This window comes from Mobula birostris, chromosome 8 (assembly GCF_030028105.1).
Source record: "Mobula birostris isolate sMobBir1 chromosome 8, sMobBir1.hap1, whole genome shotgun sequence".
NCBI classification, from domain to species: Eukaryota; Metazoa; Chordata; class Chondrichthyes; order Myliobatiformes; family Myliobatidae; genus Mobula; species Mobula birostris.
This window is the reverse complement of record NC_092377.1, coordinates 123,776,663-123,800,570: the sequence shown is the minus strand read 5'-3', so window position 1 is coordinate 123,800,570 and position 23,908 is coordinate 123,776,663. Positions and strand designations below refer to the sequence as shown.

General features: G+C 50.3%; 1 protein-coding gene across 3 annotated transcripts; it reads left to right on the top strand.

Annotated features, from left to right (window-relative positions):
• Positions 1 to 4,933: 4,933 nt before the first annotated feature.
• LOC140201656 (HEPACAM family member 2-like) lies at positions 4,934 to 23,610 on the top strand. Of its 3 annotated transcripts, none has more exons than XM_072266107.1 (6): positions 4,934 to 5,035; positions 8,495 to 8,635; positions 12,532 to 12,876; positions 13,952 to 14,221; positions 15,120 to 15,242; positions 20,090 to 23,610. In XM_072266107.1, exons 2-6 carry the CDS (start codon positions 8,581 to 8,583, stop codon positions 20,128 to 20,130), a joined length of 834 nt encoding a protein of 277 aa, XP_072122208.1. In that variant the 5' UTR covers positions 4,934 to 5,035; positions 8,495 to 8,580; the 3' UTR covers positions 20,131 to 23,610. The 3 variants fall into 3 exon arrangements, with proteins under 3 accessions (XP_072122208.1, XP_072122206.1, XP_072122207.1); XM_072266105.1 differs by having other exon boundaries at positions 15,361 to 23,610; XM_072266106.1 differs by lacking the exon at positions 20,090 to 23,610 and having other exon boundaries at positions 15,120 to 15,450.
• The last annotated feature ends 298 nt before the right edge of the window (positions 23,611 to 23,908 follow it).

Below are 23,908 nucleotides of genomic sequence, written 5' to 3'. Positions count from 1 at the left end.
CTTGCTCATTCTTTATAGTTTCAACATTCCATCCTTGCTTTTGTATTCTTGTCCTCTTGAAATGGATGCTAACATTGCATTTGCCGTCATCAACCTGCAATTTAACCTTTAGGGAACCCTGTACAAGGACTCCCATATCCATTTGTGCTTCAGTTTTTATTTGTATTTTCTGTCCATTTAAAAAACTATCAACCCCTTTACTTCTTCAACCAAAATGCATGACCATGCACTTCCCAACACGTATTCCATCCGCCGCCCATTCTCCTAATCTTTCTAAGTCCTTCTGTAGCCTCTGTTTTCTCAAAACTACCTGCCCCTCCAACTATCATCATATCATCTGCAACAAAGCCATCAATTCCATCATCCAAATCATTAACATATAACGTAAAAAGAATTGGTCCAAACACAGACTCCTGTGGAACACCACTAGAGGGGTGGGGTAAGGGGAGGGAGAGTGATGGGAAGAGACAGGCAGAAGGAAGAGGGGGAAATAGGAGCTTAGAGAGGGAGAGGGTAGAAGAGAAAGGGGAAAGAGAAAGTGAAAGAGGGATAGCGAGATGGATTAGAGGGAGAGAAGGGAAGAAGTGACATAGTGAATGAGGCAGAGAGAGAGATAAAGTGGAGGGTGGACAGAGGAGTGTGAGACTGTGAGGCAGAGGAATGGAGAAGGGAGCCGGAACTATAAAAAACCCTGACCATCCACACCCCCACCCACCTTCACAACCATCTGTGATCTTCCCCCACCTTCCCCCCTCGGCATCTCCATCATCCTTCCTGCCCCTCCTGGAAACTCCCTCAATATTCACCATAGCACAAAGGAGGACACTTGTCCCATTGTACCTCTCCCAGCCCCACCCATCCCCTTCCCATGGGATCACCCTCCATGGCCATGCTCCTTTCACACACCCTGGGTAAAGGCGCTTCAGTCACCCTTGGGCAGAGCTGTTCACACCCCACCTCCCCACTGCATTCCAGCACAACACCATCTCTGGGATCCCTTGGTCCTCACTCCTGTCCCAATAGGAATGTTGCCCATACCCTTACCACATCCCATGCCATCCACTGAGGTGCAGAGGAGTTTCATAAGGATGTGCTGAGACTCACCGGATAGAGTTATGGAAAGAGGATGGGGATTGATCTCTGTTGGAGATTGAGATTGACCTTATTGAGCTGTAATAAAACCAGAAGCGTTACAGGTAGGGTGAATGCATACAAGGCAATCAACAACCAAAGGACACAGCTTTAAGGTGAACAGTACAGCACAGTACATGATGCCATGATGTGCAACTAACATTTCAAGCTACTCCAAGATCAATCCCTCCCACATTGCCCTTTATATTTCTTTCATCCATGCACCAATCTAAGAATCCCTCCAAAACATTTAAAATTATGCCCTGGGAAAAAGGCACTGACTGTCCATTTGATCTATGCCTCTTCAACACACACAAAATGCTGGAGGAACTCAGCGGACCAGGCAGCATCAATGGCAACAAAAGTACAGTTTTGTGCCAAGACCCTTTGGCAGGACTGGAGAAAAAAGGATGAGTAGATTTAAAAGGTGGAGGGAGAAAACACACAGTGTTAGGTGAAACCAGGAGGGGAAGGGACATAAAGAGCTGGGAAGTTGATTGGTGAAGGAGATACAGGGCTGGAGAAGGGGGAAATCGAATAGGAGAAGAAAGAAAAGGGAGGAGCACCAGAGGGAGGTGACAGGCAGGCAAGGAGATAAAGTGAGAGAGGGAAAAGGGGATGGGGAATGGTGAAGGGGGGCATTACCGGAAGTTTGAGAAATTGATGTTCATGCCATTAGGCTGGAGGATACCCAGATGCAATATAAGGCGGTGTTCCTCCAACCTGAGTGTGGCTTCATCACGACAGTAGAAAAGGCCATAGATTGACATGTCGGTTGGGGAATGGGAAGTGGGATTAAAATGGGTGGCCACAGGGAATCATGCTTCTGATGGACTGAGCATAGGTGCTCGGTGAAGAGGTCTCCCAATCTACGTCAGGTCTCACTGATATAGAGGAGTCCATGGCCTCTTCAACTGTTGCGATGAGGTCACACTCAAGTTGGAGGAACAACACCTTATATTCCATCTGGGTAGCCTCCAGCCTGATGACATGAACATTGATTTCTTGAACTTCCGGGAATGCCCACATCCTTCACCTTTCCCTATCCCCTTGTCCCTCTTTTCTTGCCTGCCCATGGTCTCCCTCTGGTGCTCCTCCCACCTTTTCTTTTTCCCATGGCCTTCTGTCTCCTCTTATCAGACTCTTCCTTCTCCAGCCCTGTATCTTTTTCACGCATCAACTTCTCAGCTCTTTATTTCATCCCTTCCCCTCCCAGTTTCATCTATCACCTTGTGTTTCTCTCTCCCCTCCCCCAAATACCTTTTAAATCTACTTCTCATCTTTTTTTCTCCAATCCTTTTGAAGGTTGTCAGACTGAAATGTTGACTGTGACTTTTTTTCTTTAGGCTGCGTGGTTTGCTGAGTTCCTCCAGCATTTTTTGTGTTATGTTTGGATTTCCAGCATTTGCAGATCATCTCTTGTTTGTGGTTGGACTATCTATGCCTCATCGTTTTCACACCTCTTTCAAGTCACCTCTCATCCTTCTTTGCACCGAAGAGAAAAGTCCTAGCTTGCTCAACCTATCCCCATAAGACACGCTCTCTAATCCAGGCAGCCTCCTGGCAAATCTCCTCAGCACTCTCTAAATATTCCACCTCCTTAAAGTGACCAGAACTGAACACAATACTCCAAGTGTGCTCTAATCAAAGTTTTATAGAATTGGAACACTTACCTTGTGGTTCCTGAAATCAAAAGGGAATAGATTTAGCAGGAACCTTAAAGGAATTTTTTTTTTACAGTGAGGGTGGTATGTGCATAGAATGAGCTGTGAGTGGAAGTGGTGGAGACGGCTACAATACCAGCATATAGAAGACACTTGGACAGGGGAACATGGATAGGAACAGTTTAGAATGATATAGGCCAAACATGGGCAAAAAGACTCGTTCAGATGGGTGTCTTAGTTGGCAGGGTACAGATGGGCCAAATGGCCTGTTTCCACCTCTTTCAAGCCCTGGGCCCTCCTTCACCCTCCACAGCTCCCAACAATGTGGACTTCCCAGCTGTGGGCAGACCAGTGTTTTCACTGTGACTTACACTGATGTTTGCTGCCCCTGTTAACTTTTCACCACTGTAGGCCATCCTGCCACTTTTAACATGTTTGCTCTGTTGGTGTCAAGGAGACACCAGCCCTTCATCCCATCTGTTCCATGCTAACCACCCAGTCCCCTCCTACACCTGGCCAATTTCTCACCACTCTGTCTGTACTCTTCTGTGCATCGGCCTTGTAGTTCTCAAATCTTGTGTGAGTGCCTCCCCCACCCTCTCTGACAATATGATCCAGATCTCAAACCCCACTGCCCCCAGTTCCCCTAATCGTTCTATCTGGAAGCCTCTGAGGCGGGTTTGATTTCTGGGCCTGTACTCAGGGAATTCAGAAGAATGAAGGGGGATCTCATTGAAACTTTCCAAATACTGAAAGTAGAGGATGTTCCCTATAGTGGGGAAGTCTAGGACAAGAGGTCAGAGTCTCAGAATAAAGAGATGTCCCTTGAGAATAGAGATGAAGAGGAATTTTTTTCAGCCAGATGGTGGAGAATCTGTAGGATTTGTTGTCAGATATAGCTGTAGACGCCAAGTCACAGGGTGTATTTAAGGCAGAGGTTGATAGGTTCTTGATTGGTAAGGGAGTTAAGGGAGGGAAGTCGGGAGAATGGGGCTGAGAAAAATCTACTACGACTAAATTTGGAGTAGACTCGATAGGCCAAATGGCCTCACCTTTCTTCTGTATCTTATGGTTTAGACACCTCTACTGCAGGGGAAAGTTCCCTTCTCCCCACCCCATCTCTCCCTCTCAGTCAGTCTTGAACACCCCTATCAGATCCCCCCTCCACTCCAGAGAGAACAGACCAGGCCTCAAAACGGAGATCCCCATCCCAGGGGAATCTCCTCAGCATAGTCACCACCTCGCCATAGTGGAGTGACCAGAACTGTATGAGTACTGCTGCGATCTGACTGGAACTGTACAAATCTGTGGTGTAACCTCCCTACCCCCGGCTTATGAAGTGAAGTATCCCACTCACCTTCCTCAACTTACTCATCTGTACTGCCACCTCCAGGGAGTCAGGTCTGAGGTGCCTCTACTTCTCAGCAACGCAACACCCCCTCCCCGCTAACTTCCCTGGTCCCCGTTGTTCATGGTCTACATTGTGATCTGAACTAATGTCCTGAAGTTCATCACCTCACCATCATCGGGGTTACGTTGCCCATTGCCCCTTTCTAGGTGAATAGTCCAGCATGACCACACTGCTTACTGTCAACACCACCACCAGCTCACAGTGGGATCGGCCAACATGTATTATATAAACTGCTCAGTGGGTCAGGGGATATCTGCAGAGTCATAGGGATGGCCGAGAGCTTCCAGCAGCTAGATGTTCTTTGTGTCTCCTCCAATCTCTTGGATCTTTCAACTTATGGTGCTCTTAGGTTTGCCTTGGATGGGAGGGGTATGAAGAGAGAGGCAAAGAGAGGCAGACCAAGTGAAATGGAGAAAGATGAAGAGGGAGAGAAAGACCAGTGAAGAGGTAGACAGGGAAGGGAAGATGGTTAGCCTTTCTGGGCAGAAAGGCACACCACCCTTTTGGCGGTGTACTTCATCCGTGCCCAGTTCCAGAGCGCTGCACTGCTTTAGAGTCGGGGGTGGGGGGTGGTGTGCGGTGTGACAGGGAGACCGAATGTTAAAGGAACAGTTCTCGTCACCCAGCCTCTCCCATCCTCCCCCATCCTCCCCCATCCTCCAAAAAAGTTACAACACTCTGTCCCAGAAGCATGATCGCAATTCCCGGTAATGTGCATTCCCCACTTTCGATTTTCTCTGCATTACGCAGTTGAAACGCAGAAAAGCAGCGCTCCAGCCACATCCTGCAAACGGCGTTGGCTGGAGCGCAGTCCGCCCCGACCCGTGAGGTGAGCGGTGGGACCGGGGGTATCCGGGAGTTGGGAGGACTCTCTGTAACACATTATGTCGCGCGGAGGATGGATTCCAGTGCTTGCGAAGGAGAGTAGATAAAGATAGCGTATTCTCTCTCTCTTTAAATATGTGTGTGTGTGTATATGTATATCTCTATATATATCTATATATATCTCTATATATATCTATATCTATATATATAGATATATATAGAGAGAGAGAGAGAGAGAGGAGAGATGTAGAGAGAGATAGACGGAGAGAGACAGAGATACAGAGAGAGAGATGCGGACATAGGACAGGGAAGATAGGAAGGAAATATACAGTGCAGATAGTGTGGGAGTGATAGGAGGGGGCGAGATGGAGTGGGGTCGATGTGGTGGGGATTTGAGAAAGAGAGCTGTTGACGTGTGTTGGGATTTTTGGTTAAGGGACCGTCCCATTATGGCTCCGGTCCCGGGACGGGGAACACGGCTGTGTATCGGTTGTCTCCGAGCTGGAGACTATTGACATTGTCCCGCGAGGTGGTCCAGGATTGACAACAACATGTCCGAGGTCGGTTGGTGATGTAGGGGGAGACCGAGCGGCAAGGAACGGCCGAGCACAGGGAAGGTGCGGGTTCACCACCTGAGACCTGGGTCCTGCGGAAATTGTGCAGGGTCGTGACCGGGGAGTAATGGGAGCCGGGAGCCTGCGGTCTGGCTCCGATTCTCCCGGACCAGTGTAGGCTGGTCCCTAGAATAACGTGTCAAGGTCCGAGGAAGCGTGGACCTGTAGAGTGAGTGAGGGAGGGCGTATGTGGTGGTATCACCCTCCGCTGGTCTCTGTCCACCCCAACCTATTACTGGGACGCTTCAGCACCACTTTCCATTCTCCAGACCCTTTACTCCGCCTCAGGCCCTCCCAATACAACCTCATCACTCACCCTCGATTCCTTTCCATCCCCTTCCCCTCAACATGATTCAAATCCACCCATCCCTGCACGCCAACCTCCCCTCCTTCCTCTTAAACCTACCCATCCCTGCTCACCAACATCCCCAACTCGCCACTCCCTCCCCCTCCTACCCCCTCTCCCCTCATTCACCCTCCCTCCACTTCATCCCATCCTCCTCCTCTCCCACTCCCCTCCCTCCCAACCTATTCCCTCCCTCCCACTGCCTCCTCATCCTCACCCCAAGCTCCCTTCCTCGCAACCCCTCCCTCTCCCCCTTCCTCTCCAACACCTTTTCTCCATGCCTCCCTTACTAATGTCTTCTCCCCAACTCCCCCCTCCTCCCCACTCCACCTCCTCCATATCCTCGCTCCACTCCCCTCCCCCTCCCCTCTCCTCTCCTCCCCTCTCCTCCTGCCCCTCCTCTCCTCTCCCCCTCCTCCCCATTCCCCTTCCCCTACCACTCCCTCCCGCTCCCTCCACTCCTACCCCTTCCCCTCCTGCCCTCCTTCTCATCCTATTCCTTCCCTCCTCTCCCACTCCCTCCTCCTCCCTTCCCTCCTCCATCCTCACTCCCAAACTCCCTCCTCCCAACCCCTCCTGTACCCTCCTCCCATCCCTGCCCCTCTCCTCCTCCCTTCCCTCCCCCTCCCCTACCAATCCCTCCTTCCCTACTTGCCCCGCCCCTCCCCATCCTCCCCTACCATTCTCCCTCCTCTCCTCCCACTCCCTCCACTCCCACTGCCCCTCCCTCCACTCCTTCCTCTCTCCCCTCCCTCTCTCCACTCCTACCCCTCCCCTCCTACTCCTCCTTTCCCACCCTCCCCTCTCCGCTTCCTTCCTCTCCCTCCTCCTCCCTCCCCTTCTCCCCCTCCCTCCATTCCTCTGCTCTCCCTCCCCTTCTCCTGCTCTCCCTCCCTTCCTCTCTCCTTCCTTCCTCCTCACACTTTCTTCTCCTCCTATCCCTCCCTCCTCCTCTCTTCCTCTCCTCTCCCTTCCACCCTCCCCACACCTCTCCCTTCCCCTCTGGCCTTCCTTCCATCCTTTCCTCCTTCCTCATCTCCTTACCTCCCTCCCATCCTTCCTCCCATCCTCCCTCCCTTTCCTACACCCTCTTCTCCCTCTCCTCTATCCCTCCCTCCTCTTCTCTTCCCTCCCATCCCCCTCACCCCTCCTCCCCTCCCCTCCCTCTCCTCTCCCCTCCCCACTTTCTCCTCCCCTTCCTCCCCCCTCCCTCCTCCCCTCCCTCCTCCCCTCCCCTCCCTTCCCTCCCCTCCCCCTTTCCCCCTCCCCTTTCCCCCTCCCCTTTCCCCCTCCCCTTTCCCCCTCCCCTTTCCCCCTCCCCTTTCCCCCTCCCCTTCCCCTTTTCCCCTCTCCCTTTCCCCCTCCTCCCCTCCCCCTCCTCCCCTCCCCTTCTTCCCTTTCTTTTCCCCTGCCCCTCCCCTTCACCTTCCCCTCCCCTTCTCCCCTCCACCGCTCCCTCCCCCGCTTTCCCCTCACCCTCACTCTTCCACCCCTCATCCCTCCTCTTCCCTTCCCCTCACCTCCCCTTCCCCCTCACCTCCCCTTCCCCCTCTTTCCTACCCTCCACAATCTTCTTCCCTTCCCCTCCTGATTCTTCTCCTTCCCCTTCTCTTCCATCTCCTCCCTCCCATTCCCTCCCCTTACCTCCCCTCCTCTCCCCTCTTCTTCCCTCCCCTCCTCTTCCCTCCCCCCTCTCCCCTCTTCTTCCCTCCCCCCTCTCCCCTCTTCTTCCCTCCCCCCTCTCCCCTCTTCTTCCCTCCCCCCTCTCCCCTCTTCTTCCCTCCCCCCTCTCCCCTCTTCTTCCCTCCCCCCCTCCCCTCTTCTTCCCTCCCCCCCTCTCCCCTCTTCTTCCCTCCCCCTCTTCTTCCCTCCCCCTCTCTCCCCTCTTCTTCCCTCCCCTCTCTTCTTCCCTCCCCTCTCTTCTTCCCTCCCCTCTCTTCTTCCCTCCCCCTCTTCTTCCCTCCCCCTTCTTCCCTCCCTCTCTTCTTCCCTCCCCCTTCTTCCCTCCCTCTTCTTCCCTCCCTCTTCTTCCCTCCCCCTTCTTCCCTCCCCCTTCTTCCCTCCCCTCCTCTTCCCTCCCCTCCTCTTCCCTCCCCTCCTCTTCCCTCCCCTCCTCTTCCCTCCCCTCCTCTTCCCTCCCCTCCTCTTCCCCCTTCCTCTCCCTTCCTCTTCCCCTTCCTCTTTACTCCCCCTCCTCTTCCCTCTGCTCTCTTCCCCTCTCTCTCCTCCCCTTCCCTTTCCTTGTTTTGTGCTCTCCCACCCCTTCTTCCTCAACCCTTTCCCCTTTCATCTCCCTCCCTTCCTTCCCATTCCCCTGCCCTCTGCTTCTCCCTTGCCTCCTCTTGCACTACCACCTTCCTCTTCCATCACTCTCCCTGCCCTTTCCCCTTTCCTTCCACCCCCTCCTGTCTCCACCTACCTCCCTCCCCTCCAGTCCTTCCTCAGCTCTCTCGCTCTTGCCGTGATGGAGCCATTCACACAGGCTGACTTTGACATTTTGCAGAAAGCAGAGAGACCAGGACGAGAGACCAGGCAGATGGGGATTCAAGACAACTTGCGAGCCGGACTGTTGGATCCGCACATTGACCTATGGATTTGAGAACAGCAGCCGCCTTCATTGTCTGCTTCACCCTGTTGTATCTGGGTAAGGACAGAGATGCATCAGCACACCCATCCTTGGAGCCCTCCCTGTTTTTTTTAACCCCCTCAGAACTCTACAGACCTCCAGAATTCTGTAAGCTCTTCCAGCCTCGTATCTCTTTGAACCCCAGTGACCTCTAAACCCTTCCCTCAGATCCCTGCACAAACTGTCTCTTTGAGGCCTCCATCACCTACAGCTCTCTCAGTCTTTATAAAACCTTCTGAACCCTCCACCCCTCTGTGTCTCTGTAATCCGTTCCAGCTGATACAGCCCTCCCTCTCTCTAAGACATCCTACATCCCTTGTTGTCTCTGTCACCCTCTCCAGCCGCTACACGTCTGTAGAAAACCCTCCAGCCCTCACACCTCTCCCTTTCTTTGTAATCCTCTCCAGCCGATATAACCCCCCCTCTCTCTATGACATCCTCTAGGCCCTACATCCCCCCCATCCCCCTCAGTCAAATACACCCCTGCCCATCCTTGTGACCCCCATGTGTGGGAAGTGTTTGAAGATCACAGGCAGCTGTGGGAAGGCTACTGATTCTACCCAGTTATGCCGGTGCTGGACAAATCAGGCTTCTAAATGTTCTGGGAGTGACGTATTGTATCATTTCTCCCATTGATTCAATACAGCAAACTATTTGTTCTCATCAATGAGTTATGGGTGAGGTTTTGGGTTACTTGGAGGCACATGATAAAATAGGCCAAAATCAGCACGGTTTTCTTCAGGAGAAACCTTGCTTGATAAAACTGTTGGAATTCTTTGAGGAAATAATGTCTAGTGAGGCTTCATGGGTAGAACTGAGGAGTGAGAATGGTACAGCCATGGTAATCGCAGTATATTATAGACCACCCAACAGTTCGTGGGATTTAAAGGAGCAAATTTGCAGAGCGATTGTAGACTATTTCAAGAAACATAAGATTGCTATAGTAGGTGATTTTAAGTTTTCATATATTGACTGATACTTCCATACTGTAAAAGGTCTGGATGGGATTGACAGTACCTCCAGTTGAACTTTGTGTGTTTTCCCCCTAGCTGTCAGTCTGTGGTTTCGTATTGCCATGTGCTCCTGTCCCTGCTCCTGCTCTACTCCGGCCCCTGTATTACTGAGTGTTCAGTCTCTCACCTGTTTCTCATTATTACCTGTATTGCTGCCACCTGTGTCTCATTGTGCTCCACCTATCATCTGCCTCTCTGTGTATTGCTCAGTGTATTTCAGTCCTGTGTTTTCACCTTTTTTTTTGTCAGATTGTAGCAGTTAATTTTCCTGAGCCTTTCCAGTGTTTGTATCTGTACTCTGTCTGTCTGAATATTGCCTCTGCCTGATTCTGGTTTTTTGGATTTCTCTGGATGTTTTGATCTCTGCCTGAACTTTGATGCTGACTTTGCTCACAGCTTGCGATTTGTTGCTCAATTGATATCATTGTGTGCACAGTACTGGGTCTGCGATTGGATCCCTGCTCCAGTGTCCTGATAGAGATAGAGTTTGTCAAATGTGATCAGGAAAGTTTCCTTCAGCGGTACACATTTGACTTGAGAGAGTGTGATACTAGATTTCCTATTAGGGCAGGTGATAAAGGTCTGTGTAGGGGAACACTTTGCATCTACTGATCACGATGCCCTTAGTTTCATGGTAATTATTGACAAGGGTAAGTATTGCCCTCTGGTGGAGATTCTAAGTTGGAGAAAGGCCAATTTTGTTGGTATCAGAAAGGATCTGGCAAGTGTGGTTTGGGACAGATTGTTCTTTGACAAAGCTGTACTTTGTATGTGTGAGGTCTTCAAAGGTGAAATTCTGAGAGTACAGATTTTGCATGTTCCTGTCAGAATAAAAGACCAGGATAACATGTTTATGGAATCTTGGTTTTCAAGAGAGATTGAGACCATGGATAAGAAAAGAAGTGTATAGCAGGTACAGGCAGGCAGGAATACATGCGATGTATAAAAAATGCAACAGAACATTTAAGAAGGAAAGCAGGAGAGCTAAAAGAAGATGAGGTTGCTCTAGCAGACAAGGTGAAGGAGAGTCTAGGGTCTTCTACAGATATGTGAAGAGAAAATGGATACCAAGGGACAACATTGGTTCACTGGAAGATTAGAAATCTATGCGTGGAGCTGTACAGATGAGGGAGATATTGAATAGAGTAATAGAAAAGTGCAGCACAGAAACAGGCTCTTCAGCCCATCTAGTCCATGCTGAACCATTTAAACTGCATATTCAGTCAATCTGCACCTTTGCAAAAGGGATTCGCCTGGCACCTTAGTGCAAAGCTATTTGCCTTCCACCCCTCCCCCAATAACCCTCCTGTACATGACTCTAGGCCAGTACAGAGGTGGATGGGGGGGGGGGGGGGGTGGTGACACTCCAGTGCCCTTGGGAATGGCCACTGGTGCAGGGTATTTAAGGAAGTACAGCCATATGCTGGACCAGACATCCCTGCCCAAATCCCCAAAGTGAATTGGGCCATAAGAAATAGGATCAGAATTAAACCATTCAGCCCATTGAATCTACCCTGACATTTGATCATATCTGATTTATTATTTCTCTCAACCATATTCTCCTGCCTTCTCTCTGTAACCTTTGACACACTAATTAATCAAGGACCTATCGACCTCAGCTTTAAGTATACCCAGTGACTTGGCCTCCACAGTTAACTGTGGCAATGAATTCTACAGATTTTGGGTAAAGAAAAATCTTCCTCATCTCTGTCCAGAGGAATGTCCTTGTATTCTGATGTTGTGCCCTTGGGACCTAGACTCCCCTATTATAGAAAACATCCACACTATCTAGGCCTTTCAATATTTGGTAGTTTTCAATGAAAACCCCTTTCATTCTTCTGTACGCCAGCAAGTTCAGGCATCCTGTGGCAGGGGTCCCTGGGTTCTACATGTGCCCTTCAAATCTGGGCTTCTGCTGATGGGGCACAAGGGTGTTTTGGATGGTTCAGTTGTAGATAGCTGGCATTTGTTGCTTGATGAAAGGATCAGAGAGGGTATCTCTCAGTGGGGATCAACCCAAAATTAGAGTTCAGATTCTCATTACATTTTCCCCTTTCATCCTGTATCTAGTTGTAGACTCCTCTCCCTCTAGGGAGAAAGCTGACACTAATCCTACACCTAATCTGTTCCAGCACATCCACGTCTGTACCAACACCCACCCACCTACTCCACTTTCTACCTCTCACCTATAACACCATGGGGGACAATTTACAGTGGCTGATTTACCCACTGACCCCACATGTCATTTAGATGTGGGATGGAACTGGAGACCGTGAGGGAAGCCCACAGGGTCTCAGCAAGAAGGCACCAACTCCACCCACACACACACACACACAGATGCAGACTCACAGATACACTCACTCACATAGAGACACATATACAGACACAAACACAGGTGCATAGTCACGTGCACGTGTGCGCACACATACACACACACACACTGATTCATAAAGTCACATACTAATGCACACGCAAACATGCAAAAACATACATTACTCACAGACATGTACACATTGAACCGCACAGACTTATAGAGAGGCGCACACACACACACCAGGTATGTGTGTATGCAGAGGCGGGTCGAACTGAGGTCTCTGGGACCGGGAGACAGCAGTTCTACCCCCTGCCGCAGTGGGATTGACCTGAACCTGGGTCATGCCTGTGTACAATGATGTTCTATTGCAGGAAGTCAAGTGAAGGTTCCTTAGTGGGACCCACAGAACCGGTCCATCTGGTCCACCTACACCTCACCACTCCCTCTTCCCATCTCTCAGCACCCACACTTCTCTTCACTTCGTCTGTTCCTGTGGAGGTCCAGGAAGTCCAGCTGTGTTGTGGGGAAGGCTCTGGGGTGGAGTGCACTGGGACCAGCTGACTGTTCCTGATGTCTTTCTGTTGCAGCCCCGACCTATTGCCTGGAGGTGAGGCTGAGCGAGGAACTGGTGTGGGGACTGGTGGGCCAGGCGGTGGAGCTGAAGGCCGAGTACCAGCTCGGGGTCTCTGAGCGCCTGCACAGCATCACGTGGCGGGTGGATAAGGACTATCCCACGCGGATCCTGCAGTACATTGCCAGCAGGAACACCACCCTCCCCTCTGCACCATACCAGCACCGCGTCCAATTCAACAGCACCACCGGCTCCCTCTGCATAGCCCGCTTCACCGAGAGTGACCGCGGCCTCTACCACATCACCGTCACTGCCGTGGATGGCACCGAGGTCAAGGCACAGGCACGCGTGGCTGTGTACGGTGGGTCAACTCGAGGGGAGGGGAGGGGGAAGGGGATGGGGGAGAGAGGAAAAGGGAGGGTCAGTGGAAAGAGGGGAAGAGGAGGGTCAAGGGAACACAGAGAAGGGGAGTGCAGAGGGAGAAGGAGAGAGAGGGTGAGTGACGGGGGGACAGTGTGAGTGGGAGAGGGAGCAGAAGGGAGGAGTCTTGGGGAGGGAAGGTTAGGGGGAGAAAGGGAAGGGCAATGGGATGAGTGGAGGGGAGGCAAGGGTGTGGAAGAAGGAGATGGGTAGTGGGAACAGGGGGAAGGGAAGGGGAAAGAGGACAGTAAGAAGGAGGAGAAGGGAGGGTGAGGAAGTTGGGAGGGATAGAGGGAGTTAGAGGGTAGGGAGTCAGGGAGTAGGGCAGGGTTAAGAGAGGGGGAGTTGGACTGGGAAAGGGATAGTGCCAGCGGGAGAGTGAGCAGGAGAAGAGGGAGGGAGAGTCAAGAGGGTGAGGGGAGAGGAAGGGTTAGAGGCTGCTCCATATGAGGGCAAGTGAGAATGAGGATGAAAGGGAGATGAATGGGGAGGAAGGGGGGAGGAAGAAGGAGGGAAGGGATCCTCTTCAACCATGAGGAAGAGAGAGTGATGGGGCCATTTGTTGGTGAAGGTGAGATTGTGTTAGGGTTAATGTTAGGGTCCCATTGAGTGGGAGAGAGGGGACGGGTAGAGGAAGTGAAGGGAGGGAGATGAGTGGCCCCATGAGGAAGAGGAGGGAGAGGGTAAGGCACAAGGTGAGGGAGAGGTCTGGCCATATATAATGGATGGAGTACTGGGAAGGAGCTTCACCTTCCTCACCCTTGGAGTGTGTGGTGGGACAGTGTGGAGATAGTCTAACTCTGTGTCTGACCCAGGCAGTGTGTGATGGGGCTACATGAAGAGAGCTTCTCTCTGTAGACTCATGGGAGTAGGGTTTTCAGTCATAATTCTGGACTCTCGATGACACGCCATTCCCACATGGAATGCCTGTGATGATCTGGGATTTCTCATGGATGGGACAGTGGTGGGAGCTGGCAGGCTTGAGGAGGTCTGACCCTTGTCTCTTCTTTTTTCAGAGCCAGTTTCAGGGATCATCGTTTCCCTGTACCCCAACAGGACGTCCCCTCAGCAGAACGTGACACTCAAGTGCTCGGTGGTGGCAGGGAGCAAGCTGCAGTTCGCCTGGTCCAAAGATGGCCAGAACATTACGGCGAGGGGCTGGGTGGTGCAGTGGGACATGGGCCAGGACCTGGTGCTGCCTGAGCTGGGCTGGGAGGACTGTGGTACCTACACCTGTAAGGTCTGGAACACAATAAACTCGCAAAGCCTCAGCCTCAACCTGACAGGTAGGAAGGTCACCTGTCTCTCTTTCTTTCTTTCTTTCTCTTTCTCTCTCTCTCTCTCTCTCTCTCTCTCTCACTATCTGTCTGCGCATGTCCCCTCTGTCGCCCTGTTTCACACATTTACCCTGTCTTGCTGTAACTCCCTTTCATCTCTACACCCTCCCGTCTCTGTAACCCCTTCTGGCCCCTACATCCCTCCCCATCTCTGTGATTCCTCCCCGTCTCCGTAATTCACCCCACCTCTCCCGATCTGCGAGACCCCTTCTGGCCTCTACATCCCTCCCTATCTCTGTGACCCTATCCAGTCCCTACAACCTTCCCCATCTCCGTGATCCCCTTCGGCCCCTACACCCAATGTTTCCTCTGACAATTTTTTAGAACTGTGCGGACCAGCCATTTCTTTGAGCAGGAAGATTTTTTATATGGCCTGAAAACTGCATTACATCTTCAATGTTTGTAATATGCATACTATGATTATTTAGAATGAAAATTGAAAAATCACATATTTTTGATTTTATTTATGAATAGACAGATAAAATGAAATACAATACAGCAAAGAAAATCTTTCACGTTTGTATGGCAACTTTGTCTGGCTGCGTCCAGTTCCAGCTGCGTGGCAACAAAGGATATGTGCACGGGAGCATTTCAGTTGCTGCGTGGCCGTGTACTCGCACAGATCAGAGGGAGCAATGTCAAACCCCTCCCCATCTCTGTGACACCCTCTGGCTCCAACACCTCACCTGTCTGTTGCTGTGTATGTCTGTGTCTAGCTGTGTGTCTGTCTGTCACTGTGTAAGTGTGTGTCTGTATGGATGTGTCTCTATCTGTGCGAGTATGTGAGACTGTGGGAACTATCTGTCCCCAGTGACCCAACTGACTGCTGTACATCTGCTTCCTGCAGCCTCCTCTGATGTGCCAGTGTGTCAGACCCAGGACATGCCAGAGCGGCTCCGGTTCCTGCTCCTCAGTCCGGTCCTCCTGTGTTTCCTGCTGGGGGTTGTTCTGCTGTTCTTTTCCATTGGAGGTGAGCTCCCACTAACCTGGTGTTCTGGGAAATGTTCCCAGGTGTGGGCAGGAGGCAGACTCCATTCTTGTGCACAGGACCCCTGATGTGATGTCCCGGTCTGGTCTCTCTGTTTCAGGAAGGATGGACCTGTCACAGAGGGAGGGAGGGAGAAGGTTCACTGGCTGGATTCCCGGGACATTTTCTCATCCCGTGAGAAGAGGGCAGGATTTCCTGCAGTTAGAATCACAATATGGAAACAGGCCCTTTGGCCAACCAGTACGTGCCGACCATGATTTTCATCGAAGCCAGTCCCATCTAACTACGTTTGGCCCATATCCCCCTAAACCTTTCCTATCCATGTACCTGTTCACGTACCTTGTAAATGTCCCAAAGTCCCTGCCTCAGCTGCTTCCTCTGGCAACTCATTCCACATTCACCCTCTGGTCCTCAATACGTCTCCGCCCTCTTCGCTCCACTTGTGCCTTCCAGCTCTTCGTTTCTCAACCCCGGGAAGAATGACGGCAATCATTACCCAGTCTATGTCCGTGATGGTTTTACGCACCTGTAAAAGGTCAGCCCCTCTCAGTCTCCTATATTCTAGGGAATAAAATCCCAACCCACTTCACCTTTCTCCATATCTCAGTCCCACGAGTCCTGCCAACATCCTCACAGAGAAACACAGCATTAAACGCTCTTCCCAGTTCTATAACCTTTTTCCTGTAGAACGATGATTCAATATTAACACAATATTCCAAGTATGGGCTCACCAATTTGCACAATTCCATTATAATGTCCCAATTCCTGTACTCAGAGCCCTGACTGATAAAGGCTAGCATGCCTTTATCACCTTCACCTTCTTGTCTACCTATAATGCCACATTCAGGGACCCATACCCATAATCCTGAGTACTTCTCTTCTACAACACTCTCCAGGGCCTCACCAGTTTGGAACAGGATCTCATTTAAATAGAAAAAAATTAAATAAGATGGGAGGAGGGGTTTCCATTTGCTGGGCAGTCTAGGACCATGGGTCCCGATTACAGAATGAGAGATCGGTAATTTGGGATGAAAATGTGGAGTGATATCATTACCCAGAGGCAATTACCTCATGGTCATGGAGCTCACTGGTTGATGTTGACGGTTTGAAGGGTATTAAGGAGTCCAGAGGCAGGGTGGAGAAGAGGTATCAAAGAACAATCAGAAGCTTGATGACTGGGACAATAGGCTCCAGGTGCTGAATGGCCTGTTAAATTTTTTTGTCCTTGAAATGGAACTTAAAGCATAGACCGTAGAATGCAGAACCTGTGAACTGGGAACATAGAGTATACACGCCATAGACCATATAGAGCATATCGACCACAGAGCCTCGACCATAGAGCATATACACTTTAGAGACAAACCTAGAGCATAGAGCTTAGGGCTTAGAGAATAGAACATAGAGCATAGAGCATATAGAGACTCAAGAATAGACCACAGAGTCTAGAGCATAGAGTATAGAGGTTAGAACATAGATCATAGAGTATAGAGGCTAGGGGCATAGAGCCTAGACTATATATAGTATTGATTATAAACCATAGAGCATATAGTGCATAGACCATAAACCCTAGAACATGGAACCTAGAGCATCGAGAATATATAGCATAGACCATATAGGGCATATAGACCATGCAGCCTAGAGCATAGAGCGTAGAGCCTCGAGCCTAGAACATTGGATGTAGGACGTAGAGTATAGACCAGATACTGGCCTTTGGCTGATACTGTTGTGCCTAAGTAGTTAAATTACTAAAGCTCTGCATGTACAGGTTCCATATCCCGCTAATCTCTGCACAGTCATATGTTTGTCAAAGAGCCTCCTAATCATCTCTATCATATCTGCCTCCACCAGCACACCTGACAACACATTATAGGCGGAAAAAATGTTGCCCACACATCTTGTTTCAACTCCCCCCGCCCCCTCACCTTAAATGCATGCCCTCTGGTATTTGATATTTCAACCCTGTGGAGAAGGTACCAACTGGCCCTACACAAAAGGGAGTGATGAATGGGACTCTTTCCAGAAGCCATGGGTTCAACCAGCAGAAGATCATTGATAGGTGTCAGTGGTAATCTCACACACAGAGCCCCACCCCAGGGTGCTGCTTGTTACACAGAGCTCCTGAGGTCGCCGTGAACTGCTGTGTGGAGGATGCCTCAGCTGGCGCTCTTCTCTGCTCTGAAGCACCTGGACCACAGCAGGCTGCTGTTTATTGATTACAATTCAGCATTCAACACCATCACCCCCTCAGTACTAATCAACAAGCTTCAAAATCAGGGCTTCTGTACCTCCCTCTGCAACTAGATCCTCACTGAGAGACTTCAGTCAGCGCAGATCGTAAATAACATCTCCTCCTTGTAGTCAATCATCACTGATGCACCTCAAGTTTGCGTGGTTAGTTCACCGCTCTACTCTCTCTACACCCACGATGGTGTGGCCAGGCACAGCTCAAACAATGTGGCGATGACCCTACAGTTGTTGGCAGAATTTCAAAGAGGCAATGAAGAGGTGTATAGAAATGAGATAAATCAGCTGGTTGAGTGGTGTCAGACCAAGAACCTTACGCTCAACATCAATAAGACCAAGCAATTGATTCTGGACTTCAGGAAGGGAAAGTCAAGAGAACACACTTCGGTCCACATCGAGGGGTCAGCAGTACAAAGTGTGAGCAGCTTCAAATTTCTGGGCATCACCATCTCAGAAGATGTATCCTGGGCCCAACAGATTGATGTAATTATGGAAAGTGCACATCAGTGGTTCTACTTCATGAAGAGATTACAGGAGATTTGATATATCACCAGAGACTCCAGCAAATTTCTACAGATGTATCTTGAGGAATATTCTGACTGGTTGCTTCACCGCCTGGTATGCAAGGCGATCACAAGAGACTACAGAGGGTTGTAGACTCAGCCAGCTCATTACGGGCTCCGCTCCCCACCGTCACGGGCATCTTCCAGAGGAGGCACCGATCAGTCAGGGCACTCACCATCCGGGTGTGCCCTTGTCTCGTTACTCCATCAGGGAGGAGTGAGAGGAGCCTGATTCTTGCACTCTGCCATCAGAATTCCGAGTAGTCCATGAACACTACCTCTTTAACAATATTTATTTACTTTTGTAACATAGTAATATTTATGTATTTGCACAGTACTGCTGCTAAGCACCAGAATTAATATCAATGTCTGTGGTAATAAACCTGATTCTGATGAGGAAGCAGAGAGAATGGTGAGCGATGTACTGGAATGGGAAGAACGATTGGGATGGAGCAAGCGAAGGGGGGAGGGTGGTGGGAGGTGAGAACGGTATAGCAGAATTGCATATTGATCACAGAACGATACCTGTATAGGAGCAGGCTCTTTAGCCAACGACATCTGTGCTGACCACAATTCCAGGCTAAGTTAAATCTTCTCACCCTGTACATGGTTCATATCCGTCCATTCCTTGTACCTCAATGTGCTTGTCTAACAACCTCTTAGGTGTCTCACGCTGCACTACCACCACATATCGCACATTCTGGGCATCCACCACTCTCTGTGTAAAACAAAAACTTGCCCCACGCATCTCCATGGAACTTTCTTCTCTCATCTTAAATCCACACCCTTTGGTGTTGATATTTTGACCTTATGGGGGTGGGGAGGGGAGATACTGGCTGGCACCATATCTGTGTCTCTTATAATTTTATAACCACTCGCCCCCCCAACCAAATCAGGTCTCCCCTCAGCTTCCTCCATTCCAGAGAGAGGAAAAAAAAAACAGGTTTCCCCAACCTCTCCAAGCTCATTGCCCTCTAATCTAGGCAACGTCCTGCATCTTTTCGGCAGATGCCACATCGATCCAGTAATGGGGCACCAGAACTGAATGCAATAGTCCTAACCTAAGCAGAGTTTCAGAAAGCTGCAACGGAACTACCCGACTCTTGCACTCGGTAACTCACTGACTCAACCAGCAGGGTAGTCTTGGACCATAAGGCATAGACTCTGAATAGAAGGGCATTCCTTTAGGACAGAGATAATGAGGAATTTCCTCGGCCAGAGGGTGATGAAGTCATGGCTTCAGATGGCTGTGGCGGACAAGACGTTATTGATATTTAAAGCAGAAGTTGATAGTTACTTAATTATTAAAGGCATCAAAGGTTACAGGGAGAAGGCAAGAGAATGGGGATTGAGAGGGAGAATAAATCAACTATGTTCAGATTGAGGAACAGACTTGATGAGCTGAAATGATCTTATGGTGCTCCTCTGTCTTAAAGTCTTCAGGCTAATAAAGGCAAGCATTATCATTCTATCCACCCCTGAAGCAACTTTCAGGGAGTTATGGACTAGTATCCCTCCGTACCTTAACATATTAATGTTCCTGCCTTTAATTATGTACTGTCCCTTGATATTTGATCTCCCAAAGTGTAACACAACACACTTAGCTAGGTTAAAACATCTACCATTTTCCGCCCTTATTTGTAACTGTTCTATATCCCACTGTATCCTTCTACATTAACCACATCACCACCTATTCTTGTATTGTTTGCAAACTGATAACCCACCCATTTACATCAACATCAGGGTCACTGATATATCTCGCCCCCACGCCACAGGTTCTAGTACATTGGCTAGTCATAGACCTAATAGGTCCTAATGGCCTCTACCCTCTGTCCACCATGGGTAAGCAAGATAGGCCAGAGGAAGTAGCAGACCTGGGTGACTGGGACAGCAGGCTGAATAGGCTGAAAAGTCCTGCAGCTGCCTTTACTGCTGTACTGCGAGGTAGTTGGGTTGGATGGTGGGGCAGTGGGCATGATGGCATGGAGTCTGAAACTCTCCCCTTGTCCCTCTCTCCGGCAGTTGGAAAGAAGGCGCTTCAGAAGGCAAGGATGAAGATATAGAGCTTTGAGACACCAGCTGTGATCCCCTTCCTCCTGAACCTGTCATGGCTGCCCTTCTCCTTGTTCCCGCCATGCTCCAGGACCAGCAGTGTTCCATGGGGCTTGGAGAGATTCCAGGGAGAATGGAGCTGTACTGAGTCATGGTACTCGTTGCCTTAAGGACATTACTTGACTTATTTATTCCAAAGCATGAATGCTTCGACGACTTCAGGGTAACAGGGCATGTGCCATGCATGCTTGGGAGGTTTGGACCTAAACAGAGATGGTGAGCATTGCATGACCCATCTGCAGAAGCAGGAAGCATGGCTCTGTCAGGTCCCACCATCTTGTCACCTAACGTCACCGTACTGGGGATCACCACTGACCAGAAACTCCACTGGAGCAGCCACATAGACATCGAGGTCATGGACTGTGAATCTTGTGGATTTTGACTCTCCTTCCTGCACCTGAAGTCTTACTCCCAACTCCCTACCCGCCCAGTCAGGAATGTGATGGAACATGTTTAATTCCCTGGTGGTTACAGTCAATTCTCCATCTGCAAGAGCGTAATGGGGCACTTCCCTAGTCCATGCACACAACATCCGCCACATTTCCCAGATCTACAGAGCAGAAGGTAGGAGGATGTTGGGACACAGTTAATCCACACACTCAACATTTGCCACATTAGCTCCATCTAAAGGTCATGAGTGTGACAGGATACTGGGCGGAAATAATCCCTTCCCCCATTGACAGGGCAGGAGTTCAGGAGTGTGACGGGACACTTCCCACTTCCCTGGATGAAGATAGTCCAATTCCCCAACCACAGGGCAGGAGTTTGGGAGTGGGGCGGGACACGCCCCACTTCCCTGGCTCCAACACTTCTATCTGGTTGCCAGAGGCAGCCACACGTGAAGCTCAAAGAGAATGGTAGGAACTGCCCTGTCTGTGCTGAAAGCTGGCAGTGGGAAAGGAGCCCTGCTTGGCTCCTTCTTGTCTGCCAGGCTCCTGCCTGGGGCCAGTTTGTGATAGCTGCCTGCATGCATCAGTGCTTGTGGTTCAGGCTGATGGTATGTTAGCGAAATACCAATGAGATTGAAGTGGGGACACCAGAGACAGCAGAAAATAGGACTCAAGTGCGGTGGGGGGGGGGGAAGCACATGTGACCTGCCTGAGGAGTTCAGGTGGGGCAGTGTGTGGGAAGGAAGCAAGAGGCTTCCGGCATCTCATGTCAGGACCCTGAATCAGGGCTGAGATCAGAACTGGGTTCCATATCCACCATCCCCAGCTCAGAGTGGTGGGAAGGAAGTTGGGGGGATTGAGCAGTCAGGGAGCCATGTAGCGCAGGTGCAGGCCATTCAGCCCACTGAGTTCCCTGCTATCTCACTGAATCTCACCCCATTCCATTCTTCCCTCCTCCTTCCCCTCCAGAGTTCACCCCATACTGTTGGTGAAACTCAGTGGGTCGGGCAGTATCTGAGGAGGGAAGAGTGGACAGCAGCCTTCTCCTGGGATGAAAGTCAGGGTTTCATCTGTCCACTCCAACCTCCCTGGATGCTGCCCAACCTGCTGAGATCCCCCAGCACAGTGGGGGTTGTTCCAGGTTTTCAGATTCAGAATCAGAACCATCACATGTAGATCAAAACATCCAGAGACCTGTGTTGTTTGTGTATCCAGCAGCACAACTGAAGGGCGTGCTGGGGAACAGCCTTCAAGTGTCACTGCACTTCCTGATGCCAACATAACATGCCCACGATGTTCGGCAGAACAGCACAAGCTGCAACAACGACACAAAAGCCGTCTCAAAACTAAACAACAGCAGCGTCCTCTCCTCCCTCCCTCTCACACGCGCACACAGACAGGCCTGCAATCCGAGGACAGGCTGCCTCCAGAAATCCAACCTCCAGTCCTTGGCTGAGACTGAAAAACATCGACCTTCTGACCTCCAGATTTACTGACTTCGACTTTCACCCTTCAGCTATCGCACCAAACGCTTGTTGATCACAGGACTTCAATCTGGGGGCCTCAAACTCTGGACTCTCATGGGTCTCCATGTCCTTGTCTTACTGGCGTGGGGTTTATACCTGTCCCAGATTCACAAATTCACAGACATTAGTTCACTGACTTCTGGACATGCTGACGCAGGGCCTCGATGTCCAGATGCCCAACTTCTGTCCTTGCCCTTTGGACTTGCTGCACTCGGGACTTTGACCTTTAGCTTTTGGGCTCACAGACTTGCAGGCATTAATTCTCTGACTTCTGGACGCACTGACATTTGGGCTTTAACCTTTGGTATTGGTCCCAGCACTCGCAGATTATGGGATTCTGACAGCATGGCCCCACTGGCAAGGAGAGGCCATTCAGCCCACTGGATCAATTCCCATCCCTGCATTTGCTCTTCTCTCTCACTTCTGCCACCCCTCAGCCACAGACTACTTTTGGGTGGGGTGATATGGAATGGGGATGCGATTAATCCACCCAGCCCACTTGTGGCAGGGGCAGAAAGGGTTGGGGAAGGTGAGTCAATGTGTGAGGAATAATGGGATAGTCACAGGCCTGGTAGATGGAGGTGGAGGAGTTGACTGCCTGGTCAGTGCTTTCCACTGGCTGAGATTGGTCACTGTTCTATCCAGTCTGAGTAGGGCCAATTGACACACAGTAAGATCCCATGGGCCAGAAGTGGGAGCAGGAGGTTCTCAGTGCAAGGACGTCCCAGATGGAGGCTGGCAACAGGAGGATTGAGTGTTGGGGAGGAACATAACTCCTTTAGATCTCAGGGCATGGAATATCTGCATGAGTGCTCCCTCCTCATCACTCCTTCCCTCTCAGTGTCCCTTCCCCCTCAAAGCCCCTCCGTCCTCACTGCCTCTCTTTCCTCACTGCCACTCACTCCTCATTGCTTCTCCCTACTCACTAGCTCTCCCTTTTCGCTGCCTCATCCTTGAGACTGCCACACCTTCTCACTTACCCTCCTCCTCAACATCCCTCCCTACTCGTCATGCCGCCTTCCTCAACTTCCCTAATCACTTTCCCTCCCCTCCCTTCTAATGGCCCCTCAACCCTCCCCATCCCTCCAACAGTGCACCCTTCTCAGCCCCCATCTCCTCAGCAATCTCCTCCACCCCGCTGCTCCTCAACGGCCCTCTGTCCCCAATGGCCCTTCCTTCACGAGCACCTTCTTTCCTCAGTGCCTCTCTATCCTCAACAGCTGTCCCTCCTCATTGCCTCCCCCCACATCTCTGTGAGTCAGTCTGGGTGGGGGCTGTGTTTGCTGACTCTTCGAGTCAGGTGGAGGGAGGCCTGGAAAAAGAACATTGAGATAGCTTGTTTTGTACATGTCATCGGGCATTAACTTTGCATTGTTAAATTGTTGATCCTGCACTTTAACTGCACCTTGTGTATGCCATTGTAAGTTATAAGCCATATATATATTTCAGATATCTTTATTGTATGTTTAATCTGTATAGGTATACTAAATCTGTAATAAATGTGCATTGAGCCAAATGTTTATTCATAAACCCTCTGTGTAGACATTTGAAAAAGCACGAGCACCAAAAATAAGGTGGACCGTCACAGTTTTCTCCCCAAGGTAGGGGAGTCTAAAACAGGAGGGTATAGTCCTACTCACTCAGATCTAGGAAGGATGTTAATGTTTTTTACACAGAGTGTATGGAATGCATTGCCAAGTGACGGTGGTAGAGGTGGATACAATAGGGTCTTTTAAGAGACTCTCAGATAAGTACATGGAGCTTAGAAAGATAGAGGGAAATTGTAGGCAGTTTCTAGAGTAGGTCACATGGTC